General features: G+C 43.0%; 1 protein-coding gene across 1 annotated transcript in view; it reads left to right on the forward strand.

The window, feature by feature from the left end:
• Positions 1–20,890, forward strand: part of LOC135540333 (neuron navigator 1-like) — a 159,882-nt gene that overhangs the window by 61,232 nt on the left and 77,760 nt on the right. Inside the window, exon 5 of the mRNA XM_064966922.1 lies at positions 19,711–19,813. Within this exon, the coding sequence (XP_064822994.1) occupies positions 19,711–19,813 (103 nt within the window). The remainder of the gene's footprint in view (positions 1–19,710; positions 19,814–20,890) is intronic.

A 20,890-nucleotide genomic window follows, 5' to 3' on the forward strand; every position in this document is an offset into this window, starting at 1 on the left:
GCATTCTTCTCGCCAATGTCCAGTCTCTTGACAACAAGGTTGATGAAATCCGAGCAAGGGTAGCATTCCAGAGGGACATCAGAGACTGTAACGTTCTTGCTTCACGGAAACATGGCTCACTGGAGAGACGCTCTCGGATGCGGGGCAGCCAGCGGGTTTCTCCACACATCGCGCCGACAGAAACAAACACCTTCTGGTAAGAAGAGTGGTGGGGGCGTATGCCTTATGACTAACGAGACGTGGTGTGATCACAGAAACATACAGGAACTCAAATCCTTCTGTTCATCTGATTTAGAATTCCTCACAATCAAATGTAGACCGCATTATCTACCAAGAGAATTCTCTTCGATTATAATCACAGCCGTATATATTCCCCCCCAAGCAGGCACATCGATAGCTCTGAACAAACTTTATTTGACTCTTTGCAAACTGGAATCCACACATCCTGAGGCTGCATTCATTGTTGCTGGGGATTTTAACAGGGCTAATCTGAAAACAAGACTCCCTAAAATGTATCAGCATATCGATTGCGCCACCAGGGCTGGCAAAACCTTGGATCACTGTTATTCTAACTTCCGCGATGCATATAAGGCCCTGCCCCACCCCCCTTTCGGAAAAGCTGACCACGACTCCATTTTGCTGATCCCTGCCTACAGACAAAAACTAAAACAAGAAGCTCCCACGCTGAGTTCTGTCCAACGCTGGTCCGACCAAGCTGATTCCACACTCCAAGACTGCTTCCATCACGTGGACTGGGACATGTTTCGTATTGCGTCAGGCAACAACATTGACGAATACGCTGATTCGGTGTGCGAGTTCATTAGAACGTGCGTTGAAGATGTCGTTCCCATAGCAACGATTAAAACATTCCCTAACAAGAAACCGTGGATTGATGGCAGCATTCGCGTGAAACTGAAAGCGTGAACCACTGCTTTTAATCAGAGCAAGGTGACTGGTAACATGACCAAATACAAACAGTGCAGCTATTCCCTCCGTAAGGCTATCAAACAAGCTAAGCGTCAGTATAGAGACAAAGTAGAATCTCAATTCAATGGCTCAGACACAAGAGGTATGTGGCAGGGTCTACAGTCAATCACGGACTACAAGAAGAAATCCATCATGGACCAGGATGTCTTGCTCCCAGGCAGACTAAATAACTTTTTTGCCCGCTTTGAGGACAATACAGTGCCACTGACACTGCCTGCAACGGAAACATGCGGTCTCTACTTCACTGCAGCCGAGGTGAGTAAAACATTTAAACGTGTTAACCCTCGCAAGGCTGCAGGCCCAGACGGCATCCCCAGCCGCGCCCTCATAGCATGCGCAGACCAGCTGGCTGGTGTGTTTACGGACATATTCAATCAATCCCTATACCAGTCTGCTGTTCCCACATGCTTCAAGAGGGCCACCATTGTTCCTGTTCCCAAGAAAGCTAAGGTAATTGAGCTAAATGACTACCGCCCCGTAGCACTCACTTCCGTCATCATGAAGTGCTTTGAGAGACTAGTCAAGGACCATATCACCTCCCCCCTACCTGACACCCTAGACCCACTCCAATTTGCTTACCGCCCAAATAGGTCCACAGACGACGCAATCTCAACCACACTGCACACTGCCCTAACCCATCTGGACAAGAGGAATACATATGTGAGAATGCTGTTCATCGACTACAGCTCGGCATTTAACACCATAGTACCCTCCAAGCTCGTCATCAAGCTCGAGACCCTGGGTCTCGACCCCGCCCTGTGCGACTGGGGACTGGACTTCCGGACGGGCCGCCCCCAGGTGGTGAGGGTAGGCAACAACATCTCCACCCCGCTGATCCTCAACACTGAGGCCCCACAAGGGTGTGTTCTGAGCCCTCTCCTGTAATCCCTGTTCAACCACGACTGCGTGGAAAAGCACGCCTCCAACTCAATCATCAAGTTTGCGGACGACACAACAGTGGTAGGCTTGATTACCAACAACGACGAGACGGCCTACAGGGAGGAGGTGAGGGCCCTCGGAGTGTGGTGTCAGGACAATAACTTCACACTCAACGTCAACAAAACTAAGGAGATGATTGTGGACTTCAGGAAACAGCAGAGGGAACACCCCCCTATCCACATCGATGGAACAGTAGTGGAGAGGGTAGTAAGTTTTAAGTTCCTCGGCATACACATCACAGACAAACTGAATTGGTCCACTCACACAGGGAGCATCGTGTAGAAGGCGCAGCAGCGCCTCTTCAACCTCAGGAGGCTGAAGAAATTTGGCTTGTCACCAATAACACTCACAAACTTCTACAGATCCACAATCAAGAGCATCCTGGTGGGCTGTATCACCGCCTGGTACTGCAACTGCTCCTTCCCAAGTTCTCTCACGTCACCCCGCTCCTCCACTCTCTCCACTGGCTTCCAGTTGAAGCTCGCATCCGCTACAAGACCATGGTGCTTGCCTACGGAGCTGTGAGGGGAACGGCACCGCAGTACCTCCAGGCTCTGATCAGGCCCTACACCCAAACAAGGGCACTGCGTTCATCCACCTCTGGCCTGCTCGCCTCCCTACCACTGAGGAAGTACAGTTCCCGCTCAGCCCAGTCAAAACTGTTCGCTGCTCTGGCCCCCCAATGGTGGAACAAACTCCCTCACGACGCCAGGACAGCGGAGTCAATCACCACCTTCCGGAGACACCTGAAACCCCACCTCTTTAAGGAATACCTAGGATAGGATAAAGTAATCCTTCTCACCCCCCCTTAAATGATTTAGATGTACTATTGTAAAGTGGCTGTTCCACTGGATGTCATAAGGTGAATTCACCAATTTGTAAGTCGCTCTGGATAAGAGCGTCTGCCAAATGACTTAAATGTAATGTAAATGTAAGGCTCTCCAGAGGGTAGTGAGGTCTGCACAACGTATCACCGGGGGCAAAATACCTGCCCTCCAGGACACCTACACCACCCGATGTTACAGGAAGGCCATAAAGATCATTAAGGACAACACCCACCCGAGCCACTGCCTGTTCACCCAGCTATCATCCAGAAGGCGAGGTCAGTACAGGTGCATCAAAGCTGGGACCGAGAGACTGAAAAACAGCTTCTATCTCAAGGCCATCAGACTGTTAAACAGCAACCACTAACATTGAGTGGCTGCTGCCAACACACTGACTCAACTCCAGCCACTTCAATAATGGGAATTGATGGGAAAGGATGTAAAATATATCACTAGCCACTTTAAACAATGCTACCTAATATAATGTTTACATACCCTACATTATTCATCTCATATGTATACGTATATACTGTACTCTATCATCTACTGCATCCTTATGTAATACATGTATCACTAGCCACTTTAACTATGCCACCTTGTTTACATACTCATCTCATATGTATATACTGTACTCGATACCATCTACTGTATCTTGCCTATGCTGCTCTGCACCATCACTCATTCATATCTTTATGTACATATTCTTTATCCCCTTACACTGTGTATAAGATATTAGTTTTGGAATTGTTAGTTAGATTATTGGTTGGTTATTACTGCATTGTCGGAACTGGAAGCACAAGCATTTCACTACACTCACATTAACATCTGCTAACCATGTGTATGTGACAAATAAAATTTGATTTGATTTGACTGGTCCTTGCTTAATTCATTTGATTAATATTATGGCGTTTCTTTTAAATCAAAACTGAAAAACCCTCTGGGTTTCTGTTAGGATGGAACAGAAAATATGGCGCTGTACCACGTGACGGTCAGCAGTACAGTACTGGGCTATTGAGCAAAAAAAATCCCTGTGTCATGCAGACGAGAGACCAGGGTGGGGAGGAAGGAGTAGACTTCTCTGAGTCCCCATGCTTGTCTCAGAGCAGCTCAAAACGGTGCTAAAGTAATTGTAGGCTTTTGCTTCGAACTTCAATTGATAAAGTGTTTTTTAGCCACAATCGCATTAACCACAATTGATACATTTGGGCACAATCGATAGCGTGCTGGACTTCGCTTGTTTCATTAAATTATTATGCTGGTCTCAGAGCAAATAGCCTGGATTGTTACTCCCATTTCGTTCCTCGCTCTCTTCAACGCGTCATTCAGCACGATTGTGGGCGTGCTGGAAGGATGTACTGTTTTTTATTCTGTATATATGAATTACAAATCAGCCTTTACTTAAATCAAGTTTCTAGTCTATTGCATTGTTACAATGTGTAATCATTGATGTCCCAGGAGCAGGAGTGGTAAACACTGTTGAAGTGTATAATTGTAATACATACATGCAGACACAGCATCATTCAAATAATGGAGTTTGATACACCTGGTATTGGATATGACTGAAAAACAACTTGCTAAATAGCTATTTTCACAAATTAACTTTATGACAAAAAATATGCATATGTTTTTCTCTGCATTAACAAACATATTCCTCTCAATTGTACATCTTGACTTGTTATGACATTATAAGTACTTACATTTGCTTCCGCCGTAATGTTTTGTCAGCCATCTTTGCTGAAGAAAGTCACCAGGGACGGTTGGTTCACGTCAATTTTGTCATTGTAACCACTCAATATGATTAGTCATATAAAAACGTTGGGACCCAAAAGCATAATGAGTTCTCTAACTCCCCCTTGTGGTGGTCTGGAGCAATAAAGGCGTGGCGCTGAGTACCTCTAAGTCACGCGGTGAAAGCTAGTAACTTTTAAAGGAGGAAACACTGTACCTGCTAGCAAAGGTGTCAGCAAGAGATGACATGCAGAAACTAGCAGAGATGTGTAGTTTTGCATGATGTCTACTTTGATGCTAATTAGCATTTTCGAATCTGAGAGTAAATAGAGCAAAATATATTGAAAGTCACCTTGTCTGAGAGAGATTTACACGGTTATCAAAACATCACGCCAGGGTAAGCATAAATGAAACACAGCCATTATTTTAAGTGTTTCTAAAATCCCCTATAGGAAAAATTATTGGAACCATTTCCCTGACCGCAAGTTTTTAGGGGTATTATGACACCTCCACTGTGGGGTTCTATAAAGATGTTAGATGAGAACATTTCTAACTAATAAGAAAGAGACTTTAGTCACCACCTTTGTGCACAAAACAAAACAACCATTGAGTTATTCAAATATTTGTCGCTGAGGCTGATTTGTTTTTCTCCATCACTCACAGCCCATTATATTAACATTTTATATTCTTTTAATGTCTGCCATGTTTTCGGATGGTGTGATGTTGTCGCTGCTCACACTGATCCCTGTATGCATTGTGTGCTAATGCTCATGTGAAGTTGGGCCATGTAAACCGGATGCAACTCGGATATAGACAGTCCATGATTCTGCTTTTGCGAGTGTGAGTACTGTAGATTACGTTGAAAACAATGGTCGGACATCTTGGATGTAGAGACCTCAGTGCCAGACCGTCACTGTTGTTTCATAGGATCCTCATTTTGGGGTGTTTTTTCTCTGCAGGCTTCTGAAAGGGTCAGCTCTTCTCTGGACAGTAATTTAAGATGGTACTGGATGGTTTGAGAACATTAGGCCATTGCTTTGACTGGATCTAGAGATTGCTCCAAAGGCGTTAAAGTCTAATGTTAGTGATCTCTGTCCTGAATCATATAGCCTAGAGACTGATTCAAACAAGACAATTGTTGACTCCAATAATCATACTTGCTGTTTAGAATCGCTTCATTTCTATAGCATTTCAATATGTACCTGAATGGCCGTTATTGATATCAAGAGGTTTTATGAACAACCCAGTCAATGAACATTCCAGCTAGCCAATATCAAAGAAGTCTGTATGTTGTTGACATCCTAGCTTGGCAATATAGGTGTGTTTGTAGATTCACTCTGGCTATCTATTCCAACTTCAGAGCACTCTCGTCTGAATGTGCCAGAGCGCAGAATAACTGATGAATTTACAAACGCCCAGAGCACTGGCAATCCAGATAAAATTTAGGAAACACACCCGTAGAGATATATTTTGTTGACATCCCCTATCTCAACTTAATGGATACATATTCGCTGATCCGACTTCATGGCCATGCTTCATTAGTTTATATGACGGGAGGTTGACCTCTTGTGCCTGTCACGCTTAGAACCAAGTAAACAGTGTCAGTAAACAATCACATTGGGAACATTGTGAGTCCATTGTGTGTGAATGTGTGTTTACAATCATGCGTTTGGTTGCATAGCAACCACTTGTGACACATTTTCAGAAATGCACTCAATTCTCACCCTCCTAGATTTTCTAATGAATGGAGATTTTAGTTAAAATCCATTGAAGTAATTATTTTAAAATGAGGAAATTAAAAAATCTGCTTAATGAATTATTTATTATTTTACAGGATTTATTATTTTACAGGATTTTATAATCCCTCATGAGACAGCATTGCAATGAACGAACAGCTTTGTTTCATGAATGGTAAAACCAGGCAGAATTTCAGACAGGATGAACTATCATATACGAGTCATGACTCGCCTTCCCATGTAATATCAAACAGCCCATGAGAGCAAATATTATAACACACACACACAAAACTATTTCTCTTTGTGGCGCTGGGAATTAAAGCTACAGGCGATTACCTCTGCATGTTTACAATAAAGGGCAGCTTGACTGAAACGTCAACAAATAAATGTGCAGAGGCAAGCTGTTTGCAGGAGGAATTTTCTTCATTGATGTAACAGACTATAAGGGGTAGCCAATCATCTATGAGTGTCCAGCACATACAGATAGCATTCTAATTCTATGGTCCAGCACACTTCTCCTTATTCCAGGTCATAACATTCATTACAGAACATGTCTTTCTTTGAGACAATTCCCCTTCCCTACTGCATGGTATACTACAATAGCCCTCCTTATTGGACAGATACATGTATTCATGGTCTTGTGCATTCATAGTCTGCATAATGCAGCAGTAACCCACTTTTCATTAATTATTTTTTTTGCTCATTACAGGAATAATGAAAGGACTGTTTTGATTCGTTAATATAGTCTCTATTTGTGGGACACATCCTATGACTTCATTTGGATTCAGAGGTACAATAGTCCTCTGGATGTCATAATAGACTTATTTATGAAGTCAGTTTGTGTAATGCAACCTCGCTCAATTACCGGAACAACTCATAATAAGAGCTGGAGATAGACTGGTTCTCCCACTATATTACCTCTATTGTACAGAGTGCAACTCTAATGGACAAGCAAGCGGAAGGAACCTCAATAGCAATCGACAATTGCCAGGATTCAACTTATTCAAGAGGAATATAGTAATGTGGACATACAGTTATACATAAAGGGGGCTGGAGAATAAGTGCACATGAACATAACTAAGGGAGATTTGACTCGTTTTGTATGGCAGATTCAATATGAATTACTCCAATAACTAAGTCCACGAGGACAGCAGGTCAGGTTGGTAAGCAGAGCTCTGGGTTATTACGACTACTGCGAGAGAACTAGCTGACGGGGCGGAGGCAGCATCCATGAATTATTGCAGTAATTGGCTTGTTGCAGAATGTTACTTCTGCATTTACTAAAAGTGATTCTCAGAGTTGTGCACGTCTTCGCCAGAAGTAAACAACAAAGTTTTGTAGTTTCGCTACATCACGGTCGCCATAGAGCAGGGTTCCCCGATTTGGTCCTCGGGTGCCCTAACACCACACAGCTGATTCAAATAATCAACTAATCATCAAGCTTTGATCATTTGAATCAGTTGTGTAGTGTAACGGCAAAAACCAAAATGTGCACTCCTTGGGGTCCCGAGGACCGAGTTTGGGAAACGCTGCCATAGAGCCCATTGGATGTGAACAGTCATGCAAGCCCTCCATGACTGTGACAATATAATTCACTGCCATAGAGTAGCGGTGAAATAGGTATGTAGGGTATAATGGGTGCGGCAAACCCAGTGGTGTAAAGTAATTCAATAAAAATACTTTCAAGTAATACTACTACTTTTACGTTTACTTCACTACATTCCTAAAGAGAGTAATGTATGTTTTACTCCATACATTATACTTGACACCCAAAACTACTAATTTAAAGGTTACATTTTGAATGCTTAGTAGGGCAGGAAAATGGTCCAATTCACACACCTATCAAGAGAATATCCCTGGTCATCCCTACTGCCTCTGATCTGGTGGATTCACTAAACAAACATGCTTCGTTTGTGAATTATGCCTGAGTGTTGGAGTGTTCCCCTGGCTATCTATGAATAAAAAAAGAAAAGAAAATGGTGCCATCTGATTTGCTTCATATAAGGAATTTTAAATGATTTATACTTTTACTTTGGATACTTAATGTAAGCTTATTTGAGTAATTACATTTCATTTTGATACTTAATTATATTTAAAACCAAATACCTTTTGAATTTTACTCAAGTAGTATTTTATTGGGTGCCTTTGACTTGACTCATTTTCTATTTCTACAATTGGGTACTTTTCCACCACTGGGCAAACCTATCTGGTCATGTTGTTCCACTAGGAGAACACTCTCATGGCACTGGAGAATATTTATAATGGAAGAGTGTGTACACAGATGAAATAGATGAAAGTGATGGGATTTATTTTGCTGTAGGATTTCTCAACCCTTGCTCTCATCGAGTTTGGAAGAAGGTACCATTATATTGTGCGATAACCAAATGCTTGTGTCCTATTTCCTCTCCTCTGGGCTGTTTGTAGAGTTGGAGTGGGGTGTTTGTAGAGTTGGAGTGGGCTGTTTGTAGAGTTGGAGTGGGTTGTTTGTAGAGTTGGAGTGGGTTGTTTGTAGAGTTGGAGTGGGGTGTTTGTAGAGTTGGAGTGGGGTGTTTGTATAGTTGGAGTGGGGTGTTTCTAGAGTTGGAGTGGGGTGTTTGTAGAGTTGGAGTGGGGTGTTTGTAGAGTTGGAGTGGGGTGTTTGTAGAGTTGGAGTGGGGTGTTTGTAGAGTTGGAGTGGGGTGTTTCTAGAGTTAGAGTGGGGTGTTTCTAGAGTTGGAGTGGGGTGTTTGTAGAGTTGGAGTGGGGTGTTTCTAGAGTTGGAGTGGGGTGTTTGCAGAGTTGGAGTGGGCTGTTTGTATAGTTTGAGTGGGGTGTTTGCTGTGGGAAACAATATAAAGGCCTTTCACTGCTATTCTATCTTCTTCTCAGTGAACAGGCTAATCTATTGAGTGGGCCTTAAAGGGACGAACTGTCACATAATTCTTGATTAACTAATCTATACACCTTCATCCTGTCTGTCTTAGACCTGAGAGCACTGGACAGATGCATTTAGCAATCTGTTAATTATTCTGCTCCCTCATTTATTTATTTGTTTACGGAAAAGTAATAATTTAAACAGTAGGTGAAGAGTTGTGGAGATTTATATGACATTCATAATGTCCGTGGTCTTTCCATTGAGATCTGCTTTAGCGTTGTATCTGTCTGTGTGTGAGTGAGGTGGATTGCCCTCCCTCTCACAGATCACTGCAATGCAGGGCACCAGGGACCTGTCAATCACTTTAGCATGTATTTCCTCAGCAGATGTGGTGCGTAGCCTGCCTGCCTGCATGCATGTCTGCTATTTGGTTTGCTGGCTGCCTCAGCTTCCTGTTTTGGGCCTATATGAAGGTCACTAGCATCTACCCCCTTTGGTGTCTGCAACTACAAAGAGATGAATGTTTTCCTTATAGCTCTATGATGGAGGCACTGACAGTAGATCACATCTTGACAGTAGGTCCATGGCACTGGTGCTCTGAGTTTGTGAAAAGTGATTGATGACATGAAGTCCATACATTTTATGGTTAGGGTGATATTAAATCAAATGGCATCGTAGATTAAATTGGCAAATACATTTCAATGTTACCTTCTTTGACTACACATGCCATGAGTGGAATTAATATCAAAACTATAAGGCTATCTAGAATTAACCAATAAGGGTGTGGTATATGGCCAATATACCATGGCAAAGGGCTGTTCTTATGTGCGATGCAGGGTGGAGTGCCTGGATACAACCCTTAGCCGTGGTATATTGGCCATATACCACAAACCCCCAAGGTGCCTTATTGCTGATTACCTGGTAATTGGAGAAGTACATAGCCATTTTTTGTCATACCCATGGTATACAGTCGGATACACCACGCCTTTCAGCCAAACAGCATTCAGGGCTCGAACCTCGCAGTTTATAATCTCCTTTAGATCACATTCACCATTTCCATAATCATTCTTTTTACTGTAAAGATCCAATATATCAGCAGGCTTTGTAGGGTTCAAAGTAAATACATAACTCTTCATGCTCTGTCAGACTAATGGGGCCTTCTTAAAGGGTGTGTCTGTTGTGAGGCTAAATACTAAGGAGGATGGATGAATGCTATGGAAAGGTGCTTGTCACAGCTATTTGCAAAATGGGGGTGAAGTCCATCTAAACTGGTTATTAAGGAGATAGCTAGGCTATATCAGTTTGAGCTGATGTAAGCTGATATGAACCCAGGTGTAACCTTAAATTGTTTGAAATACTGAGTGCTGCAGAGATGCTTATTTTCAATTCAGTGATGCTGAAAAGGATCAGACAGTGTAATTGCACAAGACAATAGCACTTCTCAGAACATTAACATGACAGACATGTTTCTGAATCCACTCTTTCAAGACAGTGAAAGAGGTGTGAAAGGCCATGTATTTCTATTTAATGCTGCAGACTAATTTACTCTTCAAGTTCTACTGCATTGTTCTACTGCATTGCCTCAGAGTCAGGGTGCAAAATAGGAGGGGGCCAGGGGGATCAGCTCCCCTAAATGCAACAAAAGTCAAACTTGGAGGGGTCTCTAAATCATGCTAATTTAACTATTCTCCTATGTCTTTAAAATGCAGTGCTAAATACGTTTTACAGTGGTAAATGTTTTTTTGAAAGCTTCCAAATTAATTGAACACCCCCACCTTTCTATCGTACTTCCAGGGCCGACAGAGATGGCCGCCTCACTTCGCGTTCCTAGGAAACTATGCAGTATTTTGTTTTTTTTATGTGTTATTTCTTACAGTGTTACCCCAGAAAATCTTAGGTTTTATTACATACAGTCGTGAGGAACTATTGGATGTAATAGCAACGTCAACTCACCAACAATACCATAGGAATACAACTTTCCCGAAGCGGATCCTCTGTTTGGCCTACCCCCCAGGACAATGGATCGGATCCCAGCTGGCGACCCAAAACAACGGCGCCGTAGAAGGGGCAGACGGAGCGTCTTCTGGTCAGGCTCCATAGACGGGCACGTCACGCACCGCTCCCAAGCATACTACTCGCCAATGTCCAGTCTCTTGACAACAAGGTAGACGAAATCCGAGCAAGGGTAGCATTCCAGAGAGACATCAGAGACTGTAACGTTCTTTGTTTCACGGAAACATGGCTCACTCGTGACACGCTATCTGAGTTGGTACAGTCACCTGGTTTCTTCACGCATCGCGCCGACGGAAATAAGCATCTCTCTGGTAAGAAGAAGGGCGGGGGTGTATGCCTTATGATTAACGAGACGTGGTGTGATCATAATAACATACAGGAACTCAAGTCCTTTTGTTCACCTGACTTAGAATTCCTCACAATCAAATGACGACCGCATTATCTACCAAGACAATTCTCTTCGATCATATTCACAGTTGTGTATATCCCCCCCAAGCAGACACATCGATGGCCCTGAAAGAACTTCATTTGACTCTATGTAAACTAGAAACCACATATCCTGAGGCTGCATTTATTGTAGCTGGGGATTTTAACAAGGCTAATCTGAAAACAAGGCTCCCTAAATTCTATCAGCTTATCGATTGTGCTACCAGGGCTGGCAAAACCCTAAACCATTATTATTCTAACTTCCGCGAAGCATATAAGGCCCTCCCCCGCCCTCCCTTTGGAAAAGCTGACCACGACTCCATTTTGTTGCTCCCAGCCTACAGACAGAGACTAAAACAAGAAGCTCCCGCGCTCAGGTCTGTTCAACGCTGGTCCGACCAATCGGATTCCACACTTCAAGATTGCTTCGATCACGTGGACTGGGATATGTTCCGAATTGCGGAGAACAACACCATTGATGAATACGCTGATTCGGTAAGCGAGTTTATTAGCAAGTGCATCAGTGATGTTTTACCCACAGTGTTTATTTAAACATTCCCCAACCAGAAACCGTGGATTGATGGCAGCAATCACGCAAAACTGAAAGCGCAAACCACGTCTTTAAATCAGGGCAAGGTGACCGGAAACATGACTGAATACAAACAGCGTAGCTATTCCCTACGCAAGGCAATCAAACAAGCTAAGTGTCAGTATAGAGACAAAGTGGAGTCGCAATTCAACGGCCCAGCCACGAGAGGTATGTGGCAGGGTCTACAGTCAATCACGGACTATAAAAGAAAAACCACGATGTCTCTCTCCCGCTACCAAAACCTGCTGGCTCTCCTCCACTGTAGCCAATGTGAGTAAAACATTTAAACATGTTAACCCTCGCAAGGCTGCAGGCTCAGACGGCATCCCCGGCCGCATCCTCAGAGCATGCGCAGACCAGCTGGCTGGTGTGTTTACGGACATGTTCAATCAATCCTTATCCCAGTCTGCTGTTCCCACATGCTTCAAGAGGGCCACCATTGTTCCTGTTCCCAAGAAACTAAGGTAACTGAACTAAATGACTACCGCCCTGTAGCACTCACTTCCATGATCATGAAGTGCTTTGAGAGACTAGTCAAGGACCATATCACCTCCACCCTACCTGACACCCTAGACCCACTCCAATTTGCTTACCGCCCCAATAGGTCCACAGACGATGCAATCGCCATCACACTACACACTGCCCTAACCCATCTGGACAAGAGGAATAATGAATAATAGGAATAATAATGCTGAGCTGTAATTGATGAACAGCATTATAAAGAATGCTGTTCATCAATTACAGCTCAGCACTTAACACCATAGTACTCTCCAAACTTGTCAATAAGCTCGAGACCCTGGCTCTCGACCCGCCCTGTGCAACTGGGTCCTGGACTTTCTGATAGGCCGCCCCCAGGTGTTGAGGGTAGGTAACAACATCTCCACTCCACTGATCCTCAAGACTGGGTCCCCACAAGGGTGCGTTCTCAGTATTCTCCTGTACTCCCTGTTCACCCATGACTGCGTGGCCATGCACACCTCCAACTCAATCATCAGGTTTTCAGACGACACAAGAGTGGTAGGCTTGATTACCAACAACGACGAGACAGCCTACAGGGAGGAGCCCTCGGAGTGTGGTGTCAGGAAAATAACCTCACACTCAATGTCAACAAAACAAAGGAGGTGATCGTGGACTTCAGGAAACAGCAGAGGGAGCACCCCCCTATCCACATCCACGGGACAGCATCTTGTCGGCTGTATCACCGCCTGGTACGGCAACTGCTCCGCCCATAACCATAAGTCTCACCAGAGGGTAGTTCAAACCGGGTGCAAACTACCTGCCCTCCAGGACACCTACACTACCCGATGTCACAGGAAGGCCAAAAAGATCATCAAGGACAACAACCACCGGAGCCATGATAGCGTGTTCACCCCGCTATCATCCAGAAGGCAAGGTCAGTACAGGTGCATCAAAGTGGGGACCGAGAGACTGAAAAACAGCTTCTATCTCAAGGCCATCAGACTGTTAAACAGCCATCACTAACATTGAGTGGCTGCTGCCAACATACTGACTCAACTCTAGCCACTTTAATAATGGAAAAATTTATGTAATCGATTTATTACTAGCCACTTTATATAATGCTTACACACCATACATTACTCATCTCATATGTATATACTGTAGTCTATACCATCTACTGCATCTTGCCATCTTGATGTAATTAAATGTATCACTAGCCACTTTATATATTGTTTTCATACCCTACATTACTCATCTCATATCTATATACTGTAGTCTATACCATCTACTGCATCTTGCCTATGCCGTTCGGGTATCACTTATTCATATATTTTTCTGTACATATTCATACTAATTCCTTTACACTTGTGTGTTTTAGGTAGTTGTTGTGAAATTGTTAGGTTATATTACTTGTTAGATATTACTGCATGGTCGGAACTAGAAGCACAAGTATTTCGCTACACTCGCATTAACATCAGCTAACCATGTGTATGTGACAAATACATTTGATTTGATTTGATTTGGTTTAAAACATGTATTTCTACGTGGCTGGACAAACCGTCACCCTGTTCAGGAATGGTATACGTCCTATAGGTTGCTGAATTTCGGCCTCAGCTGAGTTACCTTAAACGGATAGGTTTTACTTTGTACCTCCACATGTTCCCAATTTGTTTGCCATGCGGCGTCCTTGATTAAAACAAGCCTTTATTCCAATGCATTAGATTTATTGGTTGAGTTATCATTGTTTGCTTTTGTCAGTCAGCTGTGTAGAGAGCTCGTTGTTTTGTTTTTCAGGTGCGTGCATTTATTGGTATTCTCCATGCTTTCTGTCGCCACAAGAAGTAGACCATATATTTAGCTTTTTTATTTTCTATTGATATTTGTTTTCTTTCCTGGATCAGCTGATGATGGTCGGCAATATTTACTAGACACCTAGCCTACAGATAGACCTCAATGCACATCCAATCCATCCAACCAGTAGGCTATAAGTTAATGACAGTTGGCCTATTTTGGCTATAATTGACTCTTTCGGGTTAGGATCATTAGATTTTTCAATGACATAGGCCTATATTATTTTGGATTTGTGTGCCCATGAGACATGTTTTCACAGCAAAACATAATGAAATGTTATGTAGGCATAGTTACTTACATGACATTTTCTTAGATCTCCAAGATCCAGAACTCTTACAGAGTTGAAATAAGTTCAGTGTTCTAATGCAATTGTTAATGCTTCACTTGACAAATAATGTTCAAACTCCCGAGCTGACAAGGTACAAATCTGTCTTCTGCCCCTGAACAGGCAGTTAACACACCGTTCCTAGGCTGTCATTGAAAATAAGAATTTGTTCTTAACCGACTTGCCTGGTTAAATAAAAAAAATAAAAAAATAAAAAAATGTAATTAATGTAAGGAAATAAAGCTAGTGTTTTATGACACCCGATGTGTGAAGACTCCAAGCATATTTTACTGTTTACAATGCAATTCATTGTTTCTGTTTCTACACGGTGATTGTGTGATGACAGGATAAAAACTACAAACAATGTGATATCTTAACGGAGCTTTCAAGACAACTGGGAATCATTACAGTACATCAGTGATCTTCAGGTCGGAAAGTTGGAGTTCTAGATAGATGCCCAAGTTTCCGATTTGGAATTCCAAGTTGGATGACCATTTAAAACGTAGCTAGTTTTTTTAAAACGTAGCTCGTTTTTCGTCTTGAACGCTCTGAAGTCGGACATTTCTGCATTCCCAGTTGTTTTGAACTCGGCATAAGCAGCTTTGTATGAAGCCTGTGTGTGTGTGTGTGTGTGTGTGTGTGTGTGTGTGTGTGTGTGTTGCATTGCCTCGGTTGATAGGGTAGGCTACCGCCAGTGGTGCAGGCCCACCTTTTTCTGAAAATGCATTGAAAGTATAGGGAGTGTAACTTTTTCCACAGCGACCTGCAATCTGAGTTTACCCACCATTTTTCTTTTCAGCACACTAGGCTACATGACTGGATACAGGTAGGCCTGTTTGGTCCATGACAATACACATTGTCGTCTAGCCTAGTTTATTACATTGACTGTGTGTGTTATGGTGACCATACCGTTTTTCCTGGGACAGCTTCAGCCCCATTCATGAGTCCCTACTTTTCAGGCTAAAAAAAGGGCAATTTGTTAGCAAGACGCATCAATTAATGTAGGTCGAATCAATGGCATTCGGTGAATATCATTAAGCACACTTTTTGGTGTTTTGTAACAGTTGATATTATCCATTCATTTGAATACTGGAATTATTTTGTAGTAGACAAACATGCACCAGGCAGCCTACTTTTTGAAGGCAATCAGATAATAAAAGGTAATTCATTTTTTACCGTTAAATGACATCTTCACTATTAGGCCCATAAAGGAAATTGTGCATGCGCGCAATCACAGTGTAATTAGCACTCCGCTCAGAGTGAAGAACTAATGAATACGGTATATGGCCCATTATTTGAGATGTGTTTCATCTGCTATGATTGACTCTCAGCCAACACCTCCAATTAATTCAATAGGTGATCATTTTTTCAACTGTCGTGAGGTTTTGCCTGTAGCTATTTTACTGCATAGTAGAAAACGAATTAGTCAAAGACACATCCAGTCATTAATTTTAACAAATTAGTTAGGGCTGTACTATTCGGGATCCAATAGAGGGGTGTTCCACTGTTAGGGCTGTACTATTCGGGATCCAATAGAGGGGTGTTCCACAGTTAGGGCTGTACTATTCGGGATCCAATAGAGGGGTGTTCCACTGTTAGGGCTGTACTATTCGGGATCCAATAGAGGGGTGTTCCACAGTTAGGGCTGTACTATTCGGGATCCAATAGAGGGGTGTTCCACTGTTAGGGCTGTACTATTCGGGATCCAATAGAGGGGTGTTCCACTGTTAGGGCTGTACTATTCGGGATCCAATAGAGGGGTGTTCCACTGTTAGGGCTGTACTATTCGGGATCCAATAGAGGGGTGTTCCACAGTTAGGGCTGTACTATTCGGGATCCAATAGAGGGGTGTTCCACAGTTAGGGCTGTACTATTCGGGATCCAATAGAGGGGTGTTCCACAGTTAGGGCTGTACCATGTCAGGATCCAATAGAGGGGTGTTCCACAGTTAGGGCTGTACTATTCGGGATCCAATAGAGGGGTGTTCCACAGTTAGGGCTGTACTATTCGGGATCCAATAGAGGGGTGTTCCACAGTTAGGGCTGTACTATTCGGGATCCAATAGAGGGGTGTTCCACAGTTAGGGCTGTACCATGTCAGGATCCAATAGAGGGGTGTTCCACAGTTGGGGCTGTACCATGTCAGGATCCTGTAAGGGGGTTAGAGCAGCGTTGCCATGGTGAGAATGACGACGGAGGGGATGGCAGCCGTTTTACGGGCTCCTTTTCGCATTGTTTGTAACTCATTTTGTACATAATGTTGCTGCTTATAACCGAAATTACCTTCCGGATATCAGAACAGAGATTACTCACCTCGAAATGGACAAAGATCTTTTCTTTAATAAGTCCAATGCAAAGGATATACTGCTTTCTCAAGACAAGACCCAAATCAAATCCAATTTTATTGGTCACATACATATGGTTAGCAGATGTTAATGCGAGTGTAGCGAAATGCTTGTGGTGTAGCGAAAATGCTTGTCATCTGCGTGAGAATTCGCCGATGAGGAGGTAAACCACCACTACCCTCCAAATTATTGGCCAACATACAATAATTGGAAAATAAACTGGACAATCTACGATTAAGACTATCCTACCAACAGGACATTGCAAACTGTAATATCTTATGTTTCACCGAGACGGGGCTGAATGACGACATAGATAATATAGAGCTGGCTAGGTTTTCCGTGCATCAGCAGGACAGAGCAGCTACGTCTGGCAAGACGAGGGGCGGGGGTGTGTGTCTATTTGTCAATAACTGCTGGTGCCCGATGTCTAATATTAAATAAGTCTTGAGGTATTGATCGCCTGGTAGAATATCTCATTATAAGCTGTAGACCACACTATCTACCAAGAGACCTCATCTATATTATTCAAAGCCTTCTATTTACCACCACAAACTGATGCTGGCACTAAGAAAGCACTAAACTAGCTGTATAAGGCCATACGCAAACATGAACATGCTCATTCAGAAGCGATGCTCCTTGTGGTTGGGGAGTTAAATCTGTTTTACCTCATTGCTACCAGAATCTCACATGCAACCAGATGGAAAAAAAACTATAGAACACCTTTACTCCACACACAGAGATGCATAAAAAGCTCTCCCTCGCCCTCCATTTGGCAAATCTGACCTATTTTATTTTTTATATAACCTTTCTTTAACTAGGCAAGTCAATTAAGAACAAATTCTTATTTACAATGACGGCCTACATCAGCAAAACCCGGATGACGCTGGTCCAATTGTGCGCCACCCAATGGGACTACCAATCAAGGCCGGTAGTGATACCCTGGTTTGAATCCAGGCAGTGTCTGTAGTGACGCCTCTAGCACTGAGATTGGATCAGGGGAAGGGGGACCCTGGTACCCTGGAGAAGGGTACCAAAAAATGTCTGCTGCATTGAAGGTCCCCAAGAACACAGTGGCCTCCATCATTCTTATGGAAGAAGTTTGGAACCTTCCAGAAGGACAACCAGCTCTGCTGCACTCCACCAATCAGGCATTTATGGTAGAGTGGCCAGATGGAAGCCACTCCTCAGTAAAAGGCACAAGACACTCCTCTTGGAGTTTGCCAAAAGGCACTTAAGGAACTCTCAGACCACGAGAAACAAGATTCTCTGGTCTGTTGAAACCAAGATTGAACTCTTGGGCCTGAATGCCAAGTGTCACATCTGTTGGAAACCTGCCATCATCCCTACAGTGAAGCATGGTGGAGGCAGCATCATGCTGTGGGGATGTTTTCAGCGGCAGGGACTGGGAGACTTGTCAAGATCAAGGGAAAGATAAATGGAGCAAAGTACAGAGAGATCCTTGATAAAAATCCGCTCCTGAGCACTCATGACCTCAAACTATGGCGAAGGTTCACCTTCCAGTGGCTTCAGGACAGGTGTCTGAATGTCCTTGAGTGACCCAGCCAGAACCTGTACTTGAACCTGATCGAACATCTCTGGAGAGATCTGTAAATAGTTGTGCAGCGATTCTCCCAATACAACCTGACAGAGCTTGAGCGGATCTGCGGAGAAGAATGGGAGAATCTCGCCAAATACAGGTGTGCCAAGATTGTAGCGTCATACCCAAGAAGACTCTATGCTGTAATCGCTTCCAAAATGTGGAAATAGTCAAGGGGTCTGAATACTTTCTGAATGAACTGTATGGAGACTTTTTATTGCCAAAAATGTTGGGTTAAATACATTTTAGATATAGGACAGACACTTCAGGTCTAACTTAATTTTTATATTTTTGGGGATAATCTATTGTTACATGCAGTGCATCTGTTATTCAATGCATTTGTATGGGCAAATAGCAGTAAAGCCAAACATTTTTTTCATCAAATAAATGTTTTATATGTATTCTTTTATACTTCAAGGGGTCTTAAAATTCAAAATCAAATAGCTAAATTATTCTGTGTATGACCTTGTTAAATCAAATCCATATTGCTTAGAAGAACCCCACCCTTCCCCTGGCTAAGACAGGGCTTAGACTAAGATGGGTTATGCTTCTAATGAGTGCCATTTATTCACTACAGTCTAATTCAATCTTTGGGAAATCAACGTTATGTTTAATATATTCAATAACTGGAACTCAAATATTTGGGATGTCTCAAGGTATAAAGACACAACAGATTAACAGTGATACATGGGATATGTGAATTCATTTTGTATCTGACCATAGTGACTGGTGTGATGTCCCCGCAGACCCAGAGTCTCACCATAGTGACTGGGGTGATGTCCCCACAGACCCAGAGTCTCACCATAGTGACTGGGGTGATGTCCCCACAGACCCAGAGTCTCACCATAGTGACTGGGGTGATGTCCCCACAGAACCAGTCTCACCATAGTGACTGGGGTGATGTCCCCACAGACCCAGAGTCTCACCATAGTGACTGGGGTGAGGTCCCCACAGACCCAGAGTCTCACCATTGTGACTTGTGTGATGTCCCCACAGACCCAGAGTCTCACCATAGTGACTGATGTAATGTCCCCACAGACCCAGAGTCTCAGAGGAAACGTACGGTGCAGAACGTCCTTGACCTCAGACAGAACCTGGAAGATACCATGTCCAGTCTACGGGGAGCCCAACTCAGCCATAGGTGAGTACATTACCATACACTAAGTTCATAGACTATAGTTGAGCAATAAGGCCCGAGGGGGTGTGGTATATGGCCAATATACCATGGCTATGGGCTGTTCTAATGCACGACGCAACGCATAGTTCCTGGATACAGCCCTTAGCGGTGGTATATTGGCAATATACCACAACCCCCCAAGCTGCCTTATTGCTATTATAAACTGGTTACCAACGTAATTAAGGCAGTAAAATACATGTTTTGTCATACCTGTGGTATACGGTATGATATACCACAGCTTTTAGCCAATCAGCATTCAGGGCTCCAACCACCCAGTTTATAATAGACAATAAATACTGGGGTGTTTCTGATGTTATGTACTGGTGTGAGTGGGGCATAATGTTAAAGAGCATTCTCCTTTTTTCCATCTGTTTCCATCTCTTTCCATCTCTTTCCATCTGCTCATACGATACTTCACACCCACACATATACAGGTAACGAGTTCAAACAGGTGCAGTTAATACAGGTAATGAGTGGAGAACAGGAAGGCTTCTTAAAGAAAAACTAACCGGTCTGTGAGAGACAGAATTCTTACTGGTTGGTAGGTAATCAAATACTTACTGTATATCATGCAATAAAATGCAAATTAATTACTTAAAAATCATACAATGCGATTTTCTGGATTTTTGTTTTAGATTCCGTCTCTCACAGTTGAAGTGTACCTATGATAAAAAATTACAGACCTCTACATGCTTTGTAAGTAGGAAAACCTGCAGAATTGTCAGTGTATCAAATACTTGTTCTCCGCACTGTATATATAATAGTTGCATTGATCACAAGTAGATATGTGTGTAAACTTAGAAGAAAGCTGTGGATATGTTTGAGACCTGTAATATACTCATACACACATGAAACACAATGGACAGATTGATGGGGTACACACGTAATCAATGTTTACACTCAATGTTAACTCTCATCCTCTGTCATCTTGGCAACCTGCCACCTGGTAAACATGTTCTCTCAATCCCTCTCAAACACACTTTATTTTTCAAGACCATCATGTACAAGTTTCAAACTGTCTCTATCACCGTGAGACACAAA

The sequence above is a fragment of the Oncorhynchus masou genome, chromosome 5 (genome assembly GCF_036934945.1).
Source record: "Oncorhynchus masou masou isolate Uvic2021 chromosome 5, UVic_Omas_1.1, whole genome shotgun sequence".
In the NCBI taxonomy this organism is placed as follows: domain Eukaryota; kingdom Metazoa; phylum Chordata; class Actinopteri; order Salmoniformes; family Salmonidae; genus Oncorhynchus; species Oncorhynchus masou.